The sequence below is a fragment of the Hoplias malabaricus genome, chromosome 7 (assembly GCF_029633855.1).
Source record: "Hoplias malabaricus isolate fHopMal1 chromosome 7, fHopMal1.hap1, whole genome shotgun sequence".
Lineage (NCBI taxonomy): Eukaryota > Metazoa > Chordata > Actinopteri > Characiformes > Erythrinidae > Hoplias > Hoplias malabaricus.
In genome coordinates, this window is record NC_089806.1 from 9,158,480 (window position 1) to 9,183,239 (window position 24,760).

The 24,760-nt window shown below is 44.1% G+C and overlaps 1 protein-coding gene across 3 annotated transcripts; it reads left to right on the top strand.

Moving 5' to 3' along the window:
* The first annotated feature begins 288 nt into the window (after positions 1-288).
* Positions 289-23,516, top strand: hmbox1b (homeobox containing 1 b). Of its 3 annotated transcripts, none has more exons than XM_066676735.1 (10): positions 289-456; positions 12,158-12,679; positions 14,770-14,855; positions 15,205-15,315; positions 15,448-15,601; positions 16,646-16,728; positions 17,086-17,181; positions 17,997-18,106; positions 18,304-18,387; positions 19,678-23,516. In XM_066676735.1, the coding sequence occupies exons 2-10, from the start codon at positions 12,159-12,161 to the stop codon at positions 19,819-19,821; spliced, it is 1,389 nt and encodes a 462-aa protein (XP_066532832.1). In that variant the 5' UTR covers positions 289-456; position 12,158; the 3' UTR covers positions 19,822-23,516. The 3 variants fall into 3 exon arrangements, with proteins under 3 accessions (XP_066532832.1, XP_066532833.1, XP_066532834.1); XM_066676736.1 differs by having other exon boundaries at positions 18,012-18,106; XM_066676737.1 differs by having other exon boundaries at positions 18,015-18,106.
* Positions 23,517-24,760: the final 1,244 nt, after the last annotated feature.

Here is a 24,760-nt window from a genome sequence, read left to right on the forward strand (position 1 = left end):
TGTGAGTGTGTGAGTGACCGGGTGATTGTGTGAAACTGTGCACAGGTGCGAGTGTGTGAGTGACTGGGTGAGTGTGTTATGATCGTCCGGCACTCTGAAAATAAAAGTCTCTTTTAACTGTTTGATCAATTCTGCCAGTGAATAAACCATGACCAAATCCAACTTTTCCTATTGAACCTTTTGGACTACAACATGGACGCGTTGAACTACGTTTCCCATGACTCCCGGGGGGCAGCTTGATGTGTACAGTGGTGTTGTCAGTCAGAGACAAAAGGCGGATCAGAGAGAGAGAGGGGGAGAGAGGGAGAGAGAGAGAGGGAAAAAAAAGCTGGAGGAGGAGGAGGCCGGAGTCACTGCGGATTTACTCTCAGTAAAAACCCCTCCGTCTGTCTGCGCCCGGCGCTGTAACTCGGTGTTAAATGGTGTGGAGGACCGGGACCTTTGCAGTTCATTCAGGTGAAGACTTTACCTTTAACTGTTTTGGTGCGGATTAAGTTGTTTTAGCAGCGAACTGTAGCGGCTAACGCTAGCTGAGTGTGCTGGGCCGGTTCTGTTGGAGCAGAGAGGCTCGGGAAACTTAGTGTGTGTTTGTGTGTTTGCACACAGCTGTGTGTTTTGTGCTGAGAGGAGAAGGGAGACGAGCTGAGCTTGTGTTTTTAGCTGAGCCTCGCAGGGCTGGTAGCAGGGCTAGGCTAAACGGAGCTAGGCTAAGTTAGCAGAGCTGCAGAAAGCAGAGTTGGCAGAATTGAGACTGGAGGAGAAAAAAAAACTGAAAATAAACAGTAATGTACGGAGCCCTACTGGCGACACCCATTCAGAATTAATTAAGGGTTGTAAGCGACTTGGTAATGACTGGGAACGAGGTTGTTAATGCGGGTGAACAAGTTAAAAACGACGTGGGAATTAAGTTGTTCCCACGCATTGCTGAGACGTCTGCACGCCTCAGTTTTGTTGTGGATGGTGTCATCTGCAGGGCTCCGTATTAATGAAAGATGAAATCTGATGCTTTGTGGGGATTGGGCAGGTTTGAGTGCTGTGTTGCTGAGAGGGTGATGTTGGTACAGGTTTAAAAGGGTTAAACGTGTCCTGCTGAAGAGTTTTGCAAAGGTCAAAAGGTAGAAATAAAATCTGACTATAGTAATAATAACACTAATGTAGTCTCCACGCCCAGAAAGAGCTCCACGGGTCTCTCAGAAATGCAGATCCTGTGTCTGAGTGAGAATCTGAAGACGCTCTGCAGCGGAAGGAGAATGAGATGCTGCTCTAAAATGTGGGGATTTTTTTTTTGCCCTCTTTTTTTTCTCTCCTTCTTTTTCTTTTTGAAGAGCAAGACTATTCTGGGCGTTTCTTTTCTCGCAGGTCGCCATCATATGACTTGAATAAACTACAAAAGCTTCACATTCCCCTCAGCGCTCCTCACTGCCGTTCTCAGCCTGAGGAAGACTCTATTAACACCACTGGGCAGATTCTCACCACAGCGTTAATCCCAGGACTAAACAGGGCGGTTAATGGGTGGTTAGTGTCATACCTGGCCTCCCACAAACGGATTAAGCCTAGTCTGGGACTAAATTACTGTGCTGTTGGTGAAAGTCTAGATTTAAAGTTACAGATTTAACCAGTGCATATTTGATTTCTGTTCGTCTGCTTTGCATATTTTAAAGTTAAAAGTGGTTTAGATAGAACTATAGACCTTTATTGTCAAGTACACAGGGGTCTGTCAATTTAATAATAATCTACCCATCCATCACTCACCTGACTCTCACAAAGCCCCATCCTGTGAGTTGCTGGAATTGGTTCTTTAGCTTTATGACCTCAGAAACCCTGGCTGAATGAACTCGTGTTTTTGAGATTGTTCCAAGTTTGACGAGCTCAGTCACGTGAACACAAACACACACACTAGTGCACTAGGAGTGGCAGGCAGCCATATTCAGCACCCGGGGAGCATTTGGGCGTTCAGTGTCGTGATCAAGGGCACTTCAGCCGTGGATGTTACTGCTGGTCCTGGGGATTGAACCGGCAACAAGCCTGGTCCATCATGGGCAATACAAGTTAACACACACAGGCATGCATGTAAGCGGGGAAAAGTTTGGACAGCCGAACGCATGTTACAACAATAGTTCTTCTGCATGTTGTGTGCAGTTACGTATTTCCACCAGAGAGGTCTCCAAATCCCCAAAATGTATGTAGTGCAGATTTAAAAGGGACATATCCCCCCCCCCTTTCCACAAGTGAACACAGTTCTGGTTCTTAATGAAATGTCTGTGATTGTTGAGGTCAAACCACTACAAGGATCAAACACCACAGCAGTGTTCTCTTCCTGTCTAAACATGTCCTGTTCAGAATGGCCAGTGTTCAGTTTGAGAGCCCAGGAGCGAGGAGCAGAAACTCTGGATTTTATCCGTTTTCACTCAGTTCTCTTTTTTTCTTCGTTCTTATTTCCACCACGTGCACCCGTGTTTGTTTTGTTCTGTTTAACCTTGAGTCTGCGCTGTTACATAAATCCAGAGCTGTGATTGGAGAGAATGATGTGAGGAGGCGGGACAGTTCTGAAGTGCCTGCACTCTACATAAGAGACAGCACAAAATCAGAACGACTCTTTTGTCCCAAGTTTTAAGAGTTGGGCAAATCTGGAAAACTGCCGGTGTTGTTTTATGTCAGTCTGGGGGCTTGTACGTCCCATCGTAGCCTGGTTTAAACACGAACTGCCTTTACGTTCAAGTTTTTACGAACTACAACCGGTTGCACAAAGTAATGTAGTTTTAACGTACCTCTAAGTTATAACGTGAATATTACACATACCCTACAGTAGGTGTAAGTTCTGCCATAAGAAATAAATATAGAGAAGTGTTTAATGCTATTTCTCTGCATTTTCTCGCTCTCACATGCGCACACACACACACACACACCTCTGTCTGCTTGTGAGACTGTCTGTGTGTGTGTTCTCAGCTTGGCTTGAGCAGGATGGAACCTTCCCGCAAATTCAATTAGCAGTTTAGCTAGCTGCAGCTTCGCTAACGTTGCTGACAATTCATTGATAAAAACGCTGTTAAAATGTGTATGAGGACCCAGTTTAAACATCGAAAAAATTTCCGTGCGGCGTTCCGAACAGAATAAACACACACATAAAAGACGGCCGCTTTGGGGACACCACTTTATTGTAAAACACATTCTCCTTTCGCAGTAAAAATAATAGGACCTTAAATCAAGAAGACGCACCACTGAAAGCGAAACTCCAGCAATATCACTGCGTGTGGAGGTCCTTTGTGTAATATGTCCTGTTTGTGTCGGAAAGTCAAATACGAGGAGGACAATGGTGAGGTTTGCTTTTTTTTTTATTTGTTATTATTAAAGCTGTCCCTCAAGAATCAGCGTACGTCACGACACATGACTGTAAACACTGTATTTTTACAGTTTTTTAACAGTTTAACCGTTTTTAAGGAACCTCAATGACTTTGTTTACCCAGTGTTAAATAGTTGAACTGTACACGGAGGCTATTGTAAGGCTGAATAATATCTAAACATGCACTTCCATGGCCCCAGGGTATAGAACAAAGCAGCTAGGCATCACCTTTGAGACGATGTAGAGCGGAGACCCTCCCAGAAGAGCTGAAACCGCTATAGCTGCAAAGGGTGGGCCGACATCACGTTAAACCCTATGGATTAAGAATGGGATGTCAGTCAAGTTGACGTGGTTGCAAGGGCAGACGGGTGAATCCGTTTGACAGTATTGTGTGTGTAGTTTCAGATAGAGCTCAATGATAAATCAAGTTTCTCTTCATGATAATTTTTTTTCCTCGATAAAATTGATAAGCTTTGGGGTATAGAAGCCGTTTATATTTCCCAAGACAACAGAAGCAACCTTGTCACTGCACGCTGGATTGCAGGCTCAGTTGCATGGTTGTGTTTAAACAGTAGCAGGTTAAGGGAAGCTGGCCAGTAGAGACAGCCCTGAGAGCAAAAGTGAAGATGAAGGTGAGCCTCTGCTTTCCAGGACATTGATGTGGTTTGAATATCTCAAGTCTGACTAAGCTCAGTCAAGCCGAAAATGCAAAATATGCCGTGTGCAGGAGACACTACTAGTGTTTCACCATTATAAGAAAACATATTGACTAACGCTGAGTACCCTGAGTGTTGGAGTTTGTTCAAATGTTGTTAACTGTGGCAACTTTTGCTGCTGTTACTCGTTTATGGAGAAAAGACAAAAATACCCAAAAGGCATCAGGAAATAACCAAAGCTGTCACCTATTTCATGGCTGAAGAGATGCTGCTGCTGCTTATAACAGTGGAGGGAAAAAAAGGTGTAAAACCTAGTGAAAGTACTCAAGGTAAAAACGCCATTTCACATATGAACTCCAGAAGATCTGGAGGATGAGGATGCCTTTTCACATGTGTAGCGTACAGCCGGAGATTGACATGCTTTATGATCATTGTACAACTTGACAATGACATTTGACATTGGCATTTAACCCATCCCTAGCAGTGACCACACACACACACACAGCAGGGAGCAGGGGCAGCCATCCTAGGTGCCCTGGGAGCGCTTTGGGTTTTTTTGGGGGTTGAAGAGACACCAGGTGGGCATATCGTCAGAATATGGTAGGAACTGCTACCGGAGCAGGAGAAGGGTCTTTGCAAACGTCCTGTCCCACCTGGTAAGATGTGGACATTCTAGGGTCTGTCCACAGGGCTCTGAATCTGTTCAGCCATTCACAGATGCACATTCTGGAGAAACATTTGCTAGCGTTTCCTATGTAAAGCCTCTCTAAAAGAGGAGAACGTAAGCCAGAAGCTGTAAATTCAGAGCCCACAGAGAGATCTTTGGTTCACGTCCCGCTCCGTTAATGATGACACAGCTGATGCCATAAAGGCAAGAGCCATGGCCCGAATGGCACAAGAAGGACAGAGCAGCGCAGGAGATGCTACCCCAGGTAAAACACTGGGAAACCTCAGTAAAGAACCCTCGGTCAGTCACAGCACCAGGTCGTTGAAGCTGAACTGAATAATCCACTGTTAGTTCCTGATGCTGACAGTGAGACCTGTTTTTGTTTGGTGGGTGATGCAGTCAATAACATCTCCAACATGAGCCTCTTACCTGAGTGTTACCTCTACACACCTACTACAGGTTTTTAACACGGGAGGCACGTTGTGACCAGCAAAAGAGCATCTACAAAGTCAGAGGCAGTGGACAGATTAATGTTTCTGGTTTAAAAAAAAAACCCTGTAGCATAACAGCTGAGTGTTAAGTGAGATTTTTTTTCTTGTTACTTATTCTACGTCTTTAAATGTTTGAAAGAAGTCCTCACACAACCGTTTTTAAGTCAGTGTTTCTTCATCTGGAAAAGATAATGAAAATGTTAAATAACACAGTTACAGTGAAGTCTTTCCTTGTGAACTTGAGTAATTTACATACTGTGCGAATGTATATTATGTTAATAATTAATATTTAAATATTGTAATTTAATGAAAGCTTTGTGTATTCACTCTGTAGCTTTTTAGAAGAACGTTCTTTAAAACCTGAGACAGTGGTAATTGTTGAGATTGATGGCTATAGGAGGGTTCAGAAGTAGTGGTGTGTTCTCTCTGTGTCTGCGTGGGTTTCCTCCGAGTGACTGTCTGTGAGGAGTGTGGTGTGTTCTCTCTGTGTCTGCGTGGGTTTCCTCCGAGTGACTGTCTGTGAGGAGTGTGGTGTGTTCTCTCTGTGTCTGCTTGGGTTTCCTCCGAGTGACTGTCTGTGAGGAGTGTGGTGTGTTCTCTCTGTGTCCGCGTGGGTTTCCTCCGGGTGACTGTCTGTGAGGAGTGTGGTGTGTTCTCTCTGTGTCTGCGTGGGTTTCCTCCGGGTGACTGTCTGTGAGGAGTGTGGTGTGTTCTCCCTGTGTCTGCGTGGGTTTCCTCCGGGTGACTGTCTGGGAACAGTGTGGTGTGTTCTCCGTGTCTGCGTGGGTTTCCTCCGGGTGACTGTCTGTGAGGAGTGTGGTGTGTTCTCCCTGTGTCTGCGTGGGTTTCATCCGGGTGACTGTCTGGGAACAGTGTGGTGTGTTCTCCCTGTGTCTGCGTGGGTTTTCTTCGAGTGACTGTTTGTGAGGAGTGTGGTGTGTTCTCTCTGTGTCTACGTGGGTTTCCTCCGGGTGACTGTCTGTGAGGAGTGTGGTGTGTTCTTCCTGTGTCCGCGTGGGTTTCCTCTGGGTGACTGTCTGTGAGGAGTTTGGTGTGTTCTCCCTGTGTCTGTGTGGGTTTCCTCTGGGTGACTGTCTGTGAGGAGTGTGGTGTGTTCTCCCTGTGTCTGCGTGGGTTTCCTCAGAGTGACTGTCTGTGAGGAGTGTGGTGTGTTCTCCCTGTGTCCGCGTGGGTTTCCTCCGGGTGACTGTCTGTGAACTGGATAAGGGTTACAGATAATGAATGAATGAATGGATATTTCTGTTCAGTACAACTTCTAGTTCATGTCACCGTTCTAATAATCGGAGTCCACTCAAGACTTAGTTTCCCAACATCTGAAAGCACTGAAGAGAACAGCACACAAAAAATGGGTAATTTTCTGTTTAAATCCAGGAGTTAAAAAATAGGCTTTCATTTTTTAGCCTCTGCTCTCTAGACCAGTATCTGGACATAATTCTTCTGGACTGAATTCTCAGGTGTTTTTCTTATGATTTACTCTTCTGTGGACCTTTTAAAGACCCCAAAGTGCTTTACATTCTTTGGGACATTGGGGAGTTGCTTCAACCAGAACCAATGTGTAACATCCACCTTGATGATGTGACAGCATCCAATCTGCACCTGTTCACACATCAACTTTCAGGTGGAGAGGAGATGAGACAGACTGAGCCTACACTGTCAGAAAACTGGTCTCTGTGGCGGTACCCTCAAGGGTATACATTTGTACCTTTTTAATTAGGGAACATAATTGTACCTTATTCTATGATAATTGTAGATTTTAAAATTGTGTTGAGTTCTACGCCCCGTTTCATCTCCAGGACTTTTATTATGGTTTTTTTCATTTGACACGTTTCTGTGATTAAAAAAATTACAAATATTCACCGCTCCTTCTTGAGAAGAGAATGTAACGTACCTTTTAAGGAACACAACTGGACTTTAACAGCACTGTGGTACATTTACACTGTTTGACCAATAAGTCATATGACTTATGATTTTGGGAAGTCATAATAAGACAAAAAATAAATACGGATTTTTATGAGCGTCAGGTTAATTCTGTTTTAATTCACTAAGACGTTAAAACGTGTTCTTAACCTCGAGGAACGCGTATTATGTGTCTCGTTGCAGCCGTATTATTTCAGCGTGCAAAATTGTCTTTGTGTTTTTGTGGCCGCTGGGCATCCCTGACATTAGTGTACGTTACCGGAGAGTGACTCAGGAAAATGAATAAATCACTTTTCTCATGAGCGCGTGGTGCAGTGGCTTGCAGCAGTGGCCCAGACCCCTCTGACGCTGCAGCCGCCTCTGAGTGTGACTCTGGATCAGAAACGTGGTTCAGAAATAGCCCTTCAGCAACGTACTGTACGTCCCTCGGTTTAACAGCGCTGAGGGAAAGCGGACGGACAGAGCCACAGAAAGAAATGTGTGAACGCATTCAAACTCTAGACCTGCTGTGTTTGTTGGAAGGAGAGAGAAAAAGGGAAGAGACGTTGAGTGATTGTGTGTCTCCTCTGGATTATGATGGTGTCGGACGTGCTGTTTTATGGCGGGAGCATGCAGATTGTTACCCCTCCCTCTTCTTGCTTTTTCTCTCTTTTCCTTCTAAACAATGTATACTTTTTTATATGGATGTATGTTTTTTTTTATTATTTCTCTCCCTCCCTGCACCTCCCTCCACATCCATCTTTTTACTGCTCTCACACACTTTCTCTCACGCAGTCGTCTCTTGATGTTGCCTATTTTTAGGAAACTGCAGTCCTCGAGGGGAAAAACTGCACATTACATATTGTTTCATCTCTTTGTTTGAGTCTTTAATGAGAACTAAATGAAACCAGCTTGGGCCTTGTATGCTGTATGCTGCCGGCTGGGGTCTTGGTTTCACAGTTTGGGTGTTTTTATTTTTAAAAAACGATGGTAAAATAAGAGCTTCTTAATGCCCACTCATTCTCCTTTTATAACTTTAATTCGCCAGTCAATAAATACCTTTTGAACACATGACCTCCCTACAGCAGGAAGATACACGTTTTTTCTTTTAAGATTAATGTGTTGTTGTTAATATATCAATTTGCAGGTTTCCATCCATCCATTGTCTGTAACTCTTATCCAGTTCAGGGTCGCGGTGGGTCCAGAGCCTACCTGGAATCATTGGGCGCAAGGCGGGAACACACCCTGGAGGGGGCGCCAGTCCTTCACAGGGCAACACAGACACACACACACACATTCACTCACACCTACGGACAATTTTGAGTCGCCAATCCACCTACCAACGTATGTTTTTGGACTGTGGGAAGAAACCGGAGCACCCAGAGGAAACCCACGCAGACACAGGGAGAACACACCACACTCCTCACAGACAGTCACCCGGAGGAAACCCACGCAGACACAGGGAGAACACACCACACTCCTCACAGACAGTCACCCGGAGCAGGAATCGAACCCACAACCTCCAGGCCCCTGGAGCTGTGTGACTGCGACACTACCTGCTGCACCACTGTGCCGCCTAATTTGCAGGTTTTTATTTATTAATTTAAAGTGATTAACATATTGCTCTAGTTTGGCCTTTCAAAGCCTAGCTGTATGTTGCTCACACTCTCATTCTCCATTTATCTGTGTTTTTAAAGCTGCTGCACTGCTGTGAATTTGTCGATCATCAATGTACATGATGCCTGAGCTGTTGTTTACAAGCAAAGGTCTAAGGTCCACGACATCAGTAGTAGAAGTTCAGCAGATAAATCAATGAGAAGACTTTTATTACTTTGCCTCTGCCCCAAACAGCTCCACAGCCAAGTTCTGAGGGCTTTAAACCCCACTTACTCTTGCCGTTGAGCATGCTGTAGCCATCATCGGTCGCTTTAGTGCGTCCAGTTTCATTTCATTCCTCTCTAAGTTCTCCTGCGTGAACTTCACTGTGTACACCTCGAGCTGGCCGTATTCATGAAGAGCTACAACAAACAGTGAGACACACAGTATATTATTTAATAACAAATTAATACATATATTCTAATGACGTGTGTTTGGATCGGTCATAAAAATATAACTTAGTAAATATAGTTATAAAGTAGTATGAAGATATATTAATGAATGAGGCAATTGCTATTTATTTTGATTACAATATTAATGTTTATTCATGATTTAAATAAGTTCAAGGCTCTAGTTATTTGTCTCCATTTGAATTAAATGCTTATTGTTTCTTACCGTGCAGACTGTAAGTGTTTGGGAAGAACTGTGTTGGTAACGGAGGTTAACGCTTAAGTGTAAACACTGAGGGGGTGATGGAAAATGGAAAGGTAACTCACTCCTCACAGGTGTGTTCTTTTACGCTGCTGTTAACAGTGGCTCCCGCTCTTTATCCCTTAAAGTACAGTATTAACCCCCTCAGCTCTGTAAACCTGGTTGAAATATTACCTGTTATCCTGTACTAAATGTCAACACTCTGTGGCTTGCTGCTTGATCATTAGCTTGGTGTGAAACTCTCCTCGTTAAAGGCCTATTCACACAGAGTACGATGCAATTTTTAACGCAGTGGAAACTTCACACCAAGTCTGACGCGTGTTTTTGGCTCAGCGTTCTGAAATCGAGGAAGAAGAAATGGATTCATTGAGAAGGAACGATGATAAATTAATCATTTTACTTTAAGTACTATAACTAAACAACGCACATTGAGTTCACCCCAGTCTACAGAACAACACGGGGATTTCCAAAGGCCACTGGGTGAGTTTGAGGCTCTGCTTCTGCGTGTTGCTCCTCTGATTTTAAAAAAGGTTATATTTTCTTTAACCACCACATTTTAGTAGTCAGCATGTTGCTTGTTTTTTAAGCATTTTTTTTCTGCTATGAACAGTAAGAGCTGTCTTCCTGCTCATTTGTGTGGTCTGCAGTCATGACAACAGCTCTGATTGGTCGCCTGCCCATCCATAAAATGCAGAATATATAACTGTTGCAGTCAGTCCGCTTTAAAACTTGACATCCACTTAAAAAATCAGCCACATAAAAATGGACTGTGTGAATAGTCCTTAAAGCTCAACTATGTCACTTTTGGGGTTTTGGAGACCTCTCTGGTGGAACTGGGTAATTGCATATAAAATTCAGACGAATTATTTGTTTTTTTTGGGTAACATGAGGTGTGTTTTGGACCCTTTCCGTGTGTGTGTGTGAGACACACACACACCATATTTTAGCATGCTCCTCCCCTCCAGATTCAGTAACCCTACTTTTAAATTTTTTTAATCAAAATGCTCAATGCCAACGCTACCTAGATTGGTATAAAGTATCAGACATGGAGCATTGGAACTGTGTTCTTTGGAGTGATGGAGAACCATCCAGTACCTTTTTGGATGCATTGGGGTGTTGTTTGTGATCATGAATTAATCCTCCAACATCAGTACCTGACCACACTGGTGCACTGGTGGTTGAATACAATGAAATTCTCACAGCAGTGTAATAACACACTACTAATACACTCTTCATTTCTTCTGAAATGTTGGATGAGCAGGTGTCCACAAACATTTGGACACGTACTGTAGGACCTAAACGTTTTATATTACTTAGTTTTTTTTTATATTACTTAGTTTTTTTGTTGTTGTGGAACAGTTTTTAGGCCTCCATTTTGAAGATTATGTGGCGCTTCCTTGACTGTAGCCCATAAATGTAAGAAAATCCATGCAGCATTTCTCCTGTGCCTCTGTGGTTTGGGCCGAATGATAGAAATATCTTGATTCGCCGTAACAGCCAATGATGTTATAGACGGCTTACGTTTCATCTGAGGAAATTACATATTGGAGCAGAAGGGTTTCCATGACAACAGCAGAAGTGATAAGTCGGGGTGAGCCGTGTTAATAAAGGAAGAGTGGATGCAGGCGGCTGGAATTAGGTCAGATAAAAAAGAATTCTTCCTTTTTACTGTTGGGATGGTCTCGTCGCATTAGACTGCACGGCGCTGCGAATTCAGACGCTTTAGCACAACGTTGAGGGGAAAACCTCAACCATCTTAAATGCTAGTTTCATTTTAGAGCAGCTGAAAGATAGAGCCTGCAATTGTGTATCTTAAACTTTAAAAAGTTTAAGAGCTTAGAGTGTCAGCTGTTTTCTTTTCTTCCTCAGTTTATTCAACTAGACACACTTAAGTATAATGGTGCGTTCCTGTATCATGTTTCATAAAGTAGTGTTTAACATATAAAGATATCATTTGACTCTTAAAAATGTTTACATGTTGTTTCACAGTATTTTGGCATGTGGACACTGAAGACAATGCTGTCTAGTGAAACATTGCTAGGTGCAGGTCCAGAAATGTGCTTTCTGCTGTGGTTAATGCTAAATACATTTCATTTATGGTGTAATTTTAAACTAGAAAAGCAAAACAACTGTTGGGTATTAAATAAGCATATGCAATTGTTAGGACCTTCAGAGGACCACCACAGAGCAGGTATGATGCAGTAACACTGAGGTGGTGGAGGTTAGTGTGTCTGTGTGTTGAGCTGGATCAGACACAGCAGTGCTGCTGGAGACCGACACACACTGTGCAGCGACAGATGAGCTACTGTCTCTGACTTTACGTCTACAAGGTGGACCAACGAGGGAGGAGTGTCTCACAGAGCGGACAGAGTGTGGACACATGGTTTAAAAACTCCAGCAGCACTGCTGTGTCTGATCCACTCTACCGCAGCACAACACACACTAACACACCACCACCACGTCAGTGTCACTGCAGCGCTGAGAGTGATCCGTCACCCACATCTGCCCGTACCTGCTCTGTGTGGGTGAGAAAGGAGCAAACCCAGTATGCAGAGCGACAGATGGACTTCTGAAAGATATTTCACTTTTGGATTTTACCGGTAGCGTCTAGCTTTAGCCACTGCTAAGCCATACTGCTGTTCAGTGAGTCTTCTGTACTCTCGAATCAGCTGTGTATTGATCATTTGCGTTGTTTTGCCTAAATTATGACTGCACTATCCAAAAGTTAATTCTATTAACGTGCTCTCTGATATCCCCCCTCCCTCACTACTCTCTGCAGGATGTCCCACTACACAGACGAGCCTCGTTTCACCATCGAGCAGATCGACCTGCTCCAGAGGCTTCGGCGGACAGGAATGACCCGGCCGGAGATCGTCCACGCGTTGGACACCCTGGAGAGGCTGGACCGCGAACACGGGGACAAGTTTGGCCGCCGAGGCCTCGCCCCTTCTGCGTCTGACTCCACCTCCAACAACAATGGCTCCGCCTCCACCCCCACACCGGCGTCCAACAACGCCGCCACGGCGACCGCCTCCACCTCCTCCACCGCCACGCAGACGCAGTTCCTCTCTCCGTCGCCGAGCAACAGCTACGCCACATCCCCGCCAAGGCCCGTGCTGCCCTCACCCGTCGCACTGGTTCCCATGGTAACGAACGGCCGCGACACACTCACCACAACAACCAATGGGAAGCTATCACCTCCGCGTTACCCAGTGAACGCCACACCCACCGTGAGGCCGTACTCCTTCGAGGGTCCGGAGGAGGAGATGGACATCGATGACAAAGTGGAGGAGTTGATGAGGTCTGTGTCGGATTTGGTGATTTGCGTGAAACTGCATGCGTTCTGTTGAAGTATGGGTCTTTGTTTGTCCCTCCTGCTTGGGTACGCATCACCATAACTTGGTCCCTGATTGGTCTACGGACTTGATTGATGTGTCGTTGGAACGCTGAGAGCCTAAGCTACACAGGGATCATATAAATACATTTAATTGTTTTTTGAATTTATGTACACTTTGTAAATATTTTGCCAGTACTCACCACACAAACATGAGGATTACTAACGAACTGTTTGAAGGAAAGACTCAAATTTGGTCTCGTTTTGAAAGGAACAGCCTAAGGTTAACACTGGTGTTGTGTGCGAGTCACGTCTGGGCTCTTGAGGCTTTGTAACACAGCCGTTTTGTTCAGTCATTGGCCTCAAATGGAAAATATTTCCTTTTTTGCAACCAGTTGCAATGGGCCTGTTGCTTGTCCTGCCGATGGCGTTCCTTGTGTTGGTGTCGTTGTTGTTTTAGTTTATTAGCGTGTAGGCTTATGGTGAGATCTGGGAGATCTATGAAGCCTTTGGTACCTCCGGTACCACAGGAAACAAGAACCGTACCGTTCTCAGAATTTTGGTATTGACTGGGTACCAAAGTATCAGTTCTTGTGACATCCCTAGTCATTAGTTACTGTTGTTAATTTACCTTTCAGTGTCAAGCAAGCCAACGATACTGAGCATAGATGTTAACCCTGTGGAAGAAACACGTACAGCGTAGGACAAACACTTTTTATCGTAGATCCTGACTGGTGCAGCCGTCTAATCAATCGCTCCAACATTGTGAGACCGTGACAGTCGTGAGTGTTCACATCTCGTGCAATATCTCTTTGCACAATGCACACTTTCTAAGTTTAAGCTTAGGTTTTGAATCCTTTATAAAGGTGTAGAGAATAATTCTAACCTTTCGCCCTTTCAGTTTTGAAGTGTTTAACGGCAGGAAACCTGAAAGAAGCATGAGCAGAGAAAACAAAGAGATATAACACAGAACAGCTTGGACAGTCTGTTTATATTTTGCTGCACTGGATTATATTTTGTCCCATTTACACGATAGGAAGGTGTGCATAGCTGAGATCTCATAAAACTGCTTCATCTCCACCCACGCAACACTACAATATCGCAGCGGGCTTTGAAGGAGCATGCTCACTCTCATCCTGTAACGATTCTTACTGTCTTTAACACAATTTCAGGGCAGGGCTATTGATTTACCTCTGTCTACCTCAGCAGTCTTCGACAAAAACCTATTTTTGATTGTGCTGTGGTAGGATTGTGGTGGGGTAGTGAATCATGCAGTTGTTAAAATACACTGGAAATTACCATGCGCTATATTTCCACATGTGAAACCATTCCATTACCAAATATTTATTGTAATAGTTTATTTTCGCTGTTAGAGTAAAGCTGTCAGATATGACCTTGGTTGAACAAACATCATGTTTTCAGAATTGCAGCTGGACTGTAAAGCTAGCACAAATATGCCCTGGAAAAGGCAATGAGATTTCAGATCCACATTAACTAATACTACTAATAATAATAATTAATAATAATGAAAAACCCTCAGAGCTCATGTGAAGCCTTTGTTTCTTAAACAGCCGTTCAGTTGATGTAACGCTAACCCGCTTCTCTCCAGTCCAGTGTTCTGTGGCGTTGAAGCCCAGGATGTTGGTTCATAAAGATTCTCAGAGCTGCTGAATCAGCTTCTCAGCACTGAGATGCTTTATGAATGCAGCTCATTTGGTGCAGATATAAAACCAAGGGCTCCTCAACACTGGGGTATGGTGGGGATTACTGTCGGAGTGGAGCTTAAAGAACCCAGGACACTGCTGTTGTTTCATTAAAGAGTGATTTAGATTCAGTTCTGTCTAAAAAATGGTTAATTTAATGTATTATTTTTCTCTCTCTCCTCTAATATGTTTTAATAATGACGGTGCTGCAGATTTACTGCTTTAATTGTTGTACATTGTCCAGTTTATCCGATCAGAGACAACCAAAACACTTTTTAACAGGAAATGTGTTCTGTTTCCTGGAAATGTCTTCATGTTATTCCTTTCTTCCTGTTTGTGTGTGTGTGTGTTCAGGCGAGACAGCAGCTTGGTAAAAGAGGAGATCAAGGCGTTTCTGGCGAACCGGCGCATCTCTCAGGCAGTGGTGGCTCAGGTCACGGGTCAGTTCACTTATTTTAATTACACCCCGTTAAAATGTGGAAAAAGATACAGGGTATTTTTTTACACTTTGTGAGTGTGAGCGAACGGTCCAGTCATATTTTTATACACCGTTCAATAGTGTTGAATTTTAAAAGTGGTTTTTATGATGCTTGGAAATGTTATCAAATGCACTGGATGTGTGCCAAAAGTTTGTGGACACTTTGCTGCCTCTTCTAAGCAATGTTTAGTATTAAACCCCCAGTTTTTTCCTGAATATTACGGTATATACTCATTGTACAGACCCTTGTTTGACTGGTTTACTGTCTTCCATTCTCATTCTCTCTGTCTCTCTGTCTGTCCATCTGTCAGGGATCAGTCAGAGTAGGATCTCTCACTGGCTCCTGCAGCAGGGTTCAGATCTGAGTGAGCAGAAAAAGAGGGCTTTCTATCGCTGGTATCAGCTGGAGAAGACCACACCAGGTTAATATCGGGTGTCACTGAATATGCTCAAGTTGTTGTGTTTTTTTTTTCCCCTCCATTCTGTGATTTTTGTTTGATTATAATCAATCAATTATCATTTAGTAATGATACTTATTTAAACTTTTGATTCAGGGGCTACTTTAAACATGCGCCCTGCCCCTTTGGCCCTGGAGGAGATTGAGTGGCGGCAGACTCCGCCCCCTATAAGCTCCGCCCCTGGCAGTTTCCGGCTGCGCAGAGGCAGCCGCTTCACCTGGAGGAAGGAGTGTCTTGCTGTGATGGAGAGGTGAGGAGGAGATGAATGTGAAATTATATGAAATATTCATTCGTTCATTATCTGTAAGCGCTTATCCAGTTCGCAGTCGCGGTGGGTCCAGAGCCTACCTGGAATCATTGGGCGCAAGGCGGTAATACACCCTGGAGGGGGCGCCAGTCCTTCACAGGGCAACACACACACACACACACACACACACATTCACTTACACACTCACACCTACGGACACTTTTGAGTCGACAATCCACCTACCAACGTGTGTTTTTAGACTGTGGGAGGAAACCGGAGCACCCGGAGGAAACCCACACAGACACAGGGAGAACACACCACACTCCTCACAGACAGTCACCCGGAGGAAACCCACACAGACAGGGAGAACACACCACACTCCTCACAGACAGTCACCCGGAGGAAACCCACACAGACACAGGGAGAACACACCACACTCCTCACAGACAGTCACCCGGAGGAAACCCACACAGACACAGAGAGAACACACCACACTCCTCACAGACAGTCACCCGGAGGAAACCCACACAGACACAGGGAGAACACACTATATATTTGATTTAATTTAGTGGACACCTGACGTCTTTGAATCAGATGTACCTGACTGGCCAGGTAACGTCATATTAGAGTGTGGGTACAGAGTTTGTTCCTCTTGCTGCAGTAACATCTTCCATATCTTATTGGTTTTTGAATATTGCTGTGAGAACTGTATTGCATTCAGCCACAGGAATTATTGAGACCAGATATGGACAATTAGTTCTGGAGTTGAGGTTCCAATACGCCATAAAATGTAGTTCCACTGCTTCACAGCCCAGCGCTGGGAGGCTTTGTACCCCTCAGGCTGTGTCCTGGCTTTGGGCATGAAGACGAAGGTAACCCTGCTCCAGAGTGTCCCACTTTGTTGGTAGTGTTTGCGTGCACAGTGCTTATGTATATTATAGCTGTTACAGAGTTGATAAGTTAACTCTGTGCTTACAGGAAATTGTCCATGCATAGTAGATGATTGTGTATGGACTGAAGACATGCTTCTACTTTTGTTCTCCACAGCTACTTCAATGATAACCAGTATCCTGATGAAGCCAAAAGGGAGGAGATTGCTAACGCCTGCAATGCAGTCATACAAAAACCAGGTTAGTAAAACTGTTACGTATTTCTCGCTGTATTTACACATGTAAATATCTATTAGGTGTGTAAATATGCATCGAAACATCATGTATTGGTTTGAAGGTTCAGAATAATTTCAGTTGTTTGTAAGCAATAATAATAAAGTGTAATTCAGTATCATACCGTTTGAACAAGACTAGTATTTCTAGCTGCTATCAAATTAATAATGTCATTTTTTTAATGGGTTCGCAATAATTTTTTGGGTTTTTATGGCATTTCAAGAAAAGTTGGGGGGGTGTGGGCAAAGTATAATTGTGAATATTCTAGGGCATAGTAAATTAAACCACTCTGCCGTAAGCTGACAGGTGGCTTTGTGTTTCCAGGGAAGAAGCTGTCAGACTTGGAAAGAGTCACATCTTTGAAGGTGTACAACTGGTTTGCGAATCGTCGCAAAGAGATCAAGAGGAGGGCCAATATTGGTAAAGTGTTTTATTAATTATTTTGTAACCAATGGGTCGTAGTCCTGGGAATTTAGTTTAGTTTATAGAGCCATTAAATTAATTATAACGTTAACGTCGTGATTAATATTGTGCGAGTTTGTCAGTTGTTAGAAATCAAAACAGTCATAAACTACAGACTTATATTGGAGCTGTAACCGGAGAGGATCCCTGTTTGTGATTGGGCCCACTACAGTTTATTGGATAGTTTCCATATTTTGTTTGTTTTATGGTTCAACGGAAGGCAACCTTCCTGTCCCAAGGCCGCTTCTCTAACGAATATTAGCAAACATTAGGCCAGTGAAAGCACATCATATTAAGACGTGTTAGCAGCTTTTAACAGTTAAAATCAAAGGCCCTAAGTGTTTAATGTCTGCTGCTCATCGTACTACAGCTATCATTCAGTGAGTCTGCTGTACGTTACCGCTGCCATGTGCCTAAAATAGATCTCAGATCTGGTTACGTTGGTGTATTTTTCTCCTGTACTTGTCCTAGTCCTCTGCATTTTTCAAAATCTTGCTCCTGTGTTAACAGCTACAGATAAACTAACTTTCTAGATTTGTTTATGAGTTGTTCTATCATTGACTGAGTGAGTGAGGTAATGATAAAGTCTCTAAATGCAAGTAAAAACAAAGTGTGTGAATGGAGCAGTGAACGAAATAGTATAGTGCTGCTGAGGACGTAGCGATCCATTTTGGCCACAGCCCTGGATAATGGATGTAATGGATGATTTGCATTGTTGGTCACATGTGGCAGTCTGTAGTGGTTTTTAAGTAGCTTCAGATGTGTCACGACAGGGTCTTTTTTCCAAGAAGCCACAATTCTGGAGAGCCATGGGATAGATGTGCAGAGTCCTGGAGGACACTCCAACAGCGACGACATCGACACTAGTGACTACACCGAGCAGGTGAGGGTTTAACTGCTGTTTTCAGTTAAAGATTGTTTACCACTGTGTTACCAGATGTTTATGTATACTTGCCCTTCGAAAGTGTACTAAGAGAAGTTGGTTGCCTCTTTGCCGAGGTAATCTACTCTTCTGGAATGGTTTTGAATTAGAGATTATTAATTATTTGGCTCATGTTCTACTCTCTCTATCCTGCACAGGGATGTGACATGACCTACTTTGAGAAGAGACCCATGACCCGACCATTTGGTTTCTACAGGCTTGAGCCTACATCGCCCACACAGGTAAAAATGGGAAAATATAACTATCTAATAACTCTAGCTTTACACTACCTGGCAACCCCTCTGTTGTAGCTGCACCGTGCTGGTGTAAAGACTGGAGACTGGAGCTCATCTGTTGATGTACAGTCTGTGTTAGTTTCCTCTAGTGCCTCATCAGTGATCAGTTACTGACCACAGAGCTGCTCTTGTCCTGATAACTTTGGCTTGTGGCCTTTTTGGTCAGAAACATGAACTTGCCCATGAGGAATGGGTTGGAGAGGGGGCTGATAAACTACAACGAATTACTAATTAATACTAATTAATTCAACTAGACCTGGACGATACAGCCGTAATTTATATCACAATATATTTAGTTAAATTCAGTCAATAAGATATCAGTCCGATATTGATATGAACAATAAAAAAATCCATAGAAAAAGTGCCAAAACTAAAAGTGTTCTCCCTGTGTCTGCGTGGGTTTCCTCCGGGTGACTGTCTGTGAGGAGTGTGGTGTGTTCTCTCTGTGTCTGCGTGGGTTTCCTCCGGGTGACTGTGAAGAGTGTGGTGTGTTCTCCCTGTGTCTGCGTGGGTTTCCTCCGGGTGACTGTCTGTGAGGAGTGTGGTGTGTTCTCCCTGTGTCTGCGTGGGTTTCCTCCGGGTGACTGTCTGTGAGGAGTGTGGTGTGTTCTCCCTGTGTCTGCGTGGGTTTCCTCCGGGTGCTTCCGTTTCCACCCACAGTCCAAAAACACACGTTGGTAGGCGGATTGGTGCCCCCTCCAGGATGTGTTCCTGCCTTGTGCCCAGTGATTCTGGGTAGGCTCCTGACCCACCGCGGCTCTGAACTGGATAAGGGTTACAGACAATGAATGAATGAATAATATTGTGATATATAATGATACTGAATTATTGTCCAACCCTAAACCCGAGACAGATTTTGCTGCACAGGTCGTCTCTCCTGGGGAGGTGTTAGAGTAAATGTTGGAATAGTTCTGTGAGGCTTGGATAGCATCCTCAAGAGGATTAGTGAGGTATGGTACTGCTGTTCGGAATGATGTTATCTTTCATCCTAAGGGTATGCTATGCTCCAGAGCCCAGTTCTGGGGGTTTATATACCCCTCTAGCACACGCTCAGCATTGGTCATAATGTCTTTAATCTCACGTGCAGCTCATTATGCAGAATAACATCATGTAAGCTCATATGCTTCAGCATCCCTTTTGGTTTCATGATCCGTTATGGACATCAAGAAAGGTCTATGAATGTTTGACCAGGTGTTCCTCTAGTTCAGACCCCTCTGTTTTGTTTTTCTTTTCCAGGATGACAGCACTAATCACGCAGACCATCAGGACCCCATCTCTCTCGCTGTGGAGATGGCAGCTGTCAATCACAGCATTCTGGCCCTGTCCCGCCCAGGGGTCGTGCCCAACGACATCAAAACAGAGGCACTAGATGATGACTGAGGAGGAGGGTGTGCGAGTGGTTTGCTGTGAGTGTGCGTGTGTGTGTGTGTGTGAGTGCATTTGAGCAGAAGTGGATGTGTGCTGCTTCATTAATAAGGTGGGGGTCTACTATCGCAACGACCAAAACAAGGATGTTGTCGTTTCTAGCTGTTAGAAGCGGTCACTCTTAACTCACCATCCTTCTGTTGTGTGTTAAAAGTAGCCGGGCATGTGTCTGCTCTTCTGCACCGGGCTTGCGTTGAAAGGAAAGAAAAAAACAACAAAAAAATAAACAATAGGGTTCATGCATCTTTGGTGTTTGGACTCCTGAATAAAACACCACAAAGTCCTCCTCTTTCTGGAATCTTCCACAGTGTGGGGCCACTGGTCCTTCCTTTAAACCTCTGCCCTCCTTCCTGAACCCTCAGGCCACCAGTCCCGACCCCAAACTTTACCTCATTCCACTCCAGGAGTGTATAGATCTGAGCTAATCGTGTTTTCCTGTTCATCTGTGTGCTTCCCGGAAGTAATGTCGCTGTGCTTCGGCGCCTCTTGCCCAGATGTAGGACTTTTCCTGTGTCGCTGTGGGCAGAAGGGGTTAATGTTTGGCGTGTTTGTGTGGGAGAAGAGTAACTGTGCAGTTACGGAATGTGTGTACCGGACTCCTGTATACGACTAACTGACCGCTCTGAGTATTTAGACACTTAAAAACTTTCATTCCCTCTTAGAAATTTTAAAGGAATACTTCAGCATTTCTTTAGCATTGGGGTGATTAACACAGACTACGTTTCCAGCCGGTTTTCACTTCAATATGTCATAGACTTTAAAGGAACACTAGGTAAGGTTTGGGTTTTTTTGCTCCTGGAGCTCCCCCTAGTGTCATTTATATTTACAGCACTGTACGGAAATCATTGGGGAAGGGGAAGGACTGGGTAGATACCTACCTCCCTTTCTCCAAAAGTGACAGTGCAGTTTCCGCAGTGCTGAGCCCTGAGTAGCAATGACAGAGGCTCTCCTTATGACATCACAATGGAGCATCACAATGATTTTCAAGCTGTAATTTTCAGGGAAAACTATTATAGTGTTCCTTTAATCGACTGATTCTGAAGCCAAAGCTAATTGGCTTTTTTATAAATAACGAAATGGACAATGATTTCAGAAGAATTTCTGTATCAGCGAATAATCTCTTAAAGTAAAATGGTCTTCTTCCGAGAAGGTTTTACTCTGGGTTACTTTAACCCCACAGAACAGGATGCTATGTCTGGATTTAGTTTTGGTTTCCTCTAGAAATGAGTTTATCGGGAGGTAGCAGACCCCTGCGTTCACATTCAATGAATTCAAGACACTCAGTGGAAACAAATCTAGTGTTAAGAGCACAGTGCGGCTCAAAACAGCATTATTAAGCCTGGGGATAGATATTAGATTTTAAAAAATGCTGGAGTGTTTCTTTAAAAAGAAAAACAACAAATAAAAAAAAAAGTCTTCTCTTTTAGTTGATTGCTTTTTTGTTTTGTTTTTCCCTTAAAGTGATTTTACTGCTGTTTTTTAACAGCGATCAAAGTATTGTGTACTTTTCTTTCGTAATGGGAATCATGTGGAAGAGGAAACGTGATTTTTGCGAATGCCAAAGGATGGAGAATTCGTCCTGCACAAATCTCAAGTCCCTTGGACTATAAACCGAGGCTCCCTCCGGAGAAAGAGGAGACCTCCGTACGTGTGGACGGAATAGCTAACGTCGTTTCTCATTTATTATTTTTTATTTCCTCAACGTCCAGCTTTTACCCAAAGTGGATTAGAATAATCCTAAGGTTTGTTTGTTTTTCGTTTTGGTATTTATTTTCCTTTTCTATGTTCGTGTCCGGAGATTTCTCAGTAATAAGCTAAAATCTGAATCATGATCTAAACAACACTTGTTCTTGTGCAATTGCATCAGTAGGTTTTTAAATGTGACATTAGTACAGTGCATCAGAGCATTCCTCTGAGTTTAGAGAGAGAGAGAGTGGTTTTACATTAAAGGGGAATTCGACCTGATTAAAGCAACGCTAGGTAAGATGTGGTATTTTCGCTCCTGGGCTCCTCCTTCAGTTGTGGAGTGTAATAATAATAAACTTTTACAGCTCTGTGTTGAAATCAAGGTGGAGGGGAAGGGGTGGTGCTGGTAGTGGTGGTGGTTTCCAACCCTCCTCCAAATGATACATAGTGCAGTTTCTGCAGTGCTGAGCCTGGAATAGCGACGGCAGAGACCCTATCCTCACTCTTACAGCTCAGAGGAGATTCACACTGGTTTTGAACCTGTAATTGTGGGGTCGAAATACTACCTAGTGTTGCTTTAAATAGTTGATATGTAAACAGAGTCACTGAGAGAGGTTTGGTGAGAAATGCCCTAAGGGTCCTTGTTCAGCGCTTGGTGATAGAGCAGACGTCTGACACAGAAATGAAGACAAATCTGTGCAATTCCCCTTCTATCACGAACCCTGAGAGTCCGGCCCCGGCGTTGTGACTTTGGTGTGATTGGAAACGATTGGTGATGACTTTGACAGGGTCTCGAAATACGAGCTGATGCCTTTCTTTCCTGCTGTGGAACATAAGCTTGGTACAGTTTCCAATATGTAGCTATTTAACTTTGGGGAAAGGAAAAAAGGTTCTAAAAAATAAAAACTATTCTGATTTTATGTGCCATTCCTCTCTCTCCCAGTGTAAAATTATCATGGATATTTATGAAATGCAGAATTAACTAAATCAAGCGTTCTCATTTCTTGTATCTTTTTTTTTTTTGTGATTGATTTGTTCATTTTTGTTGTTATTATTATTTTTTTAAGAGCAGTCTTTTTCTGTGTCAAGAGTCAAATATATTTTGAGAAAACAAAGCACCCCCTACTGTTCAAAATAGAGGTGACAGTTCTCCAAAGGCCACAGTCAATGCTCTGAAGCTAGAACACGGTTCTCTGAGGATGATGTTGGAAAGAAAAGAAAAGGCAGAGCTGAGAGGAGCTTATAGAAAAGTAATATCCCGTTTAATCATAAGCTTTGTGACCGCTCCAGTCCCAAATGGCGCTCTGATCCCTGCAGACCAAGGCGCATGGTTTAAACGTGTGAATTCGAAACGTAGTTGATACTGATGTGAGTGGCTAGAGTTGGATTACAGCAAATTTTTCTGAAGTTGATTTAATGGTGATTTATGATTGCGTTTGTGCTCGTGTCACTGATTGTCTTGACGGTTCCAAGCTGAAGTTTGTACCTGATACACATCCCTGTGCTTCCCAGTAAGTGTCCAGGTGTGTCCTTTTTTCAGATTTCCAAAAAAAACTGAGCACAGAGCGCATTAAACACACACTAAACCTACTCCTTCTTGAAGGCCGCCCTGGTATTGGATGTTAGGCTGAATATATAACCAAGTTCTAAGCAAATTGATGCTGGAAAACTAATGTTAATGTCACCAGAATTTTGATACTAGCAATCTTATAAGAGGAGGAGCGTGGTGTGTTCTCCTTGTGTCTGCGTGGGTTTCCTCCGGAAGAGTGTGGTGTGTTCTCCCTGTGTCTGCGTGGGTTTCCTCCGGGTGACTGTCTGTGAGGAGTGTGGTGTGTTCTCTCTGTGTCTGCGTGGGTTTCCTCCGGGTGACTGTCTGTGAGAAGTGTGGTGTGTTCTCCCTGTGTCTGCGTGGGTTTCCTCCGGGTGACTGTCTGTGAGGAGTGTGGTGTGTTCTCCCTGTGTCAGCGTGGGTTTCCTCCGGGTGACTGTCTGTGAGGAGTGTGGTGTGTTCTCCCTGTGTCCGCGTGGGTTTCCTCCGGGTGACTGTCTGTGAGGAGTTTGGTGTGTTCTCCCTGTGTCCGCGTGGGTTTCCTCCGGGTGACTGTCTGTGAGGAGTGTGGTGTGTTCTCTCTGTGTCCGCGTGGGTTTCCTCCGGGTGACTGTCTGTGAGGAGTGTGGTGTGTTCTCCCTGTGTCCGCGTGGGTTTCCTCCGGGTGACTGTCTGTGAGGAGTGTGGTGTGTTCTCTCTGTGTCTGCGTGGGTTTCCTCCGGGTGACTGTCTGTGAGGAGTGTGGTGTGTTCTCCCTGTGTCCGCGTGGGTTTCCTCCGGGTGACTGTCTGTGAGGAGTGTGGTGTGTTCTCTCTGTGTCTGCGTGGGTTTCCTCCGGGTGACTGTCTGTGAGGAGTGTGGTGTGTTCTCTCTGTGTCGGCGTGGGTTTCCTCCGGGTGACTGTCTGTGAGGAGCGTCCGTAGGTGTGTGTGTGTTGCCCTGTGAAGGACTGGCGCCCCCTCCAGGGTGTATTCCTGCCTTGCGCCCAATGGTTCCAGGTAGGCTCTGGACCCACCGCGACCTTGAACTGGATGAGGGTTACAGACAATGAATGAATGAATCTTATAAGAAGTGAGACATGACCTCAAACTTCATAGTATTAATAAGCACTTAAAAGTTACACTGTAACCTGGTCAGTGTACACTCAACTCCACTCTAAAACAGACTTCACTGAGGGCACACAAACGATGAGTGCCCCTCTGATCAGCAAAATGAGGAACGGGTCACTACAGCCTTTTGGTTCTTTTGAAAATGTGGACCGTAGGACCATGAGTATGTCATTTGGGACTGCTGTACAGTGGTAGATTATCGCAGTGTAACCATCAGAATCCTTGTTTTATTTTTATTTTCTGTTGGGGATAGAAATGGATGGATTAAATTCGTCTCTTCTGGTTTTTAATAACCCCACGTGAACATGTGCCAAACTGTTGTTGTTGAGTGAACTGGGCTTCACAAGCCACACTTTCTGAAAAACCTCGTTTGAAGCTGTAAAACTCTACACACACTAGTATTGAGATATTTATCCTCTGCTGTTCACTCGGCTTCTCGTGTTTAATCGGGGGGTGCTTTGGGTTCCTGCCTTCAGGGTTTTCACGTTCATCTGTCCATACACATCTCCTTTCTTAGATCTATTCAATAATGATGTATAATAAATAATAC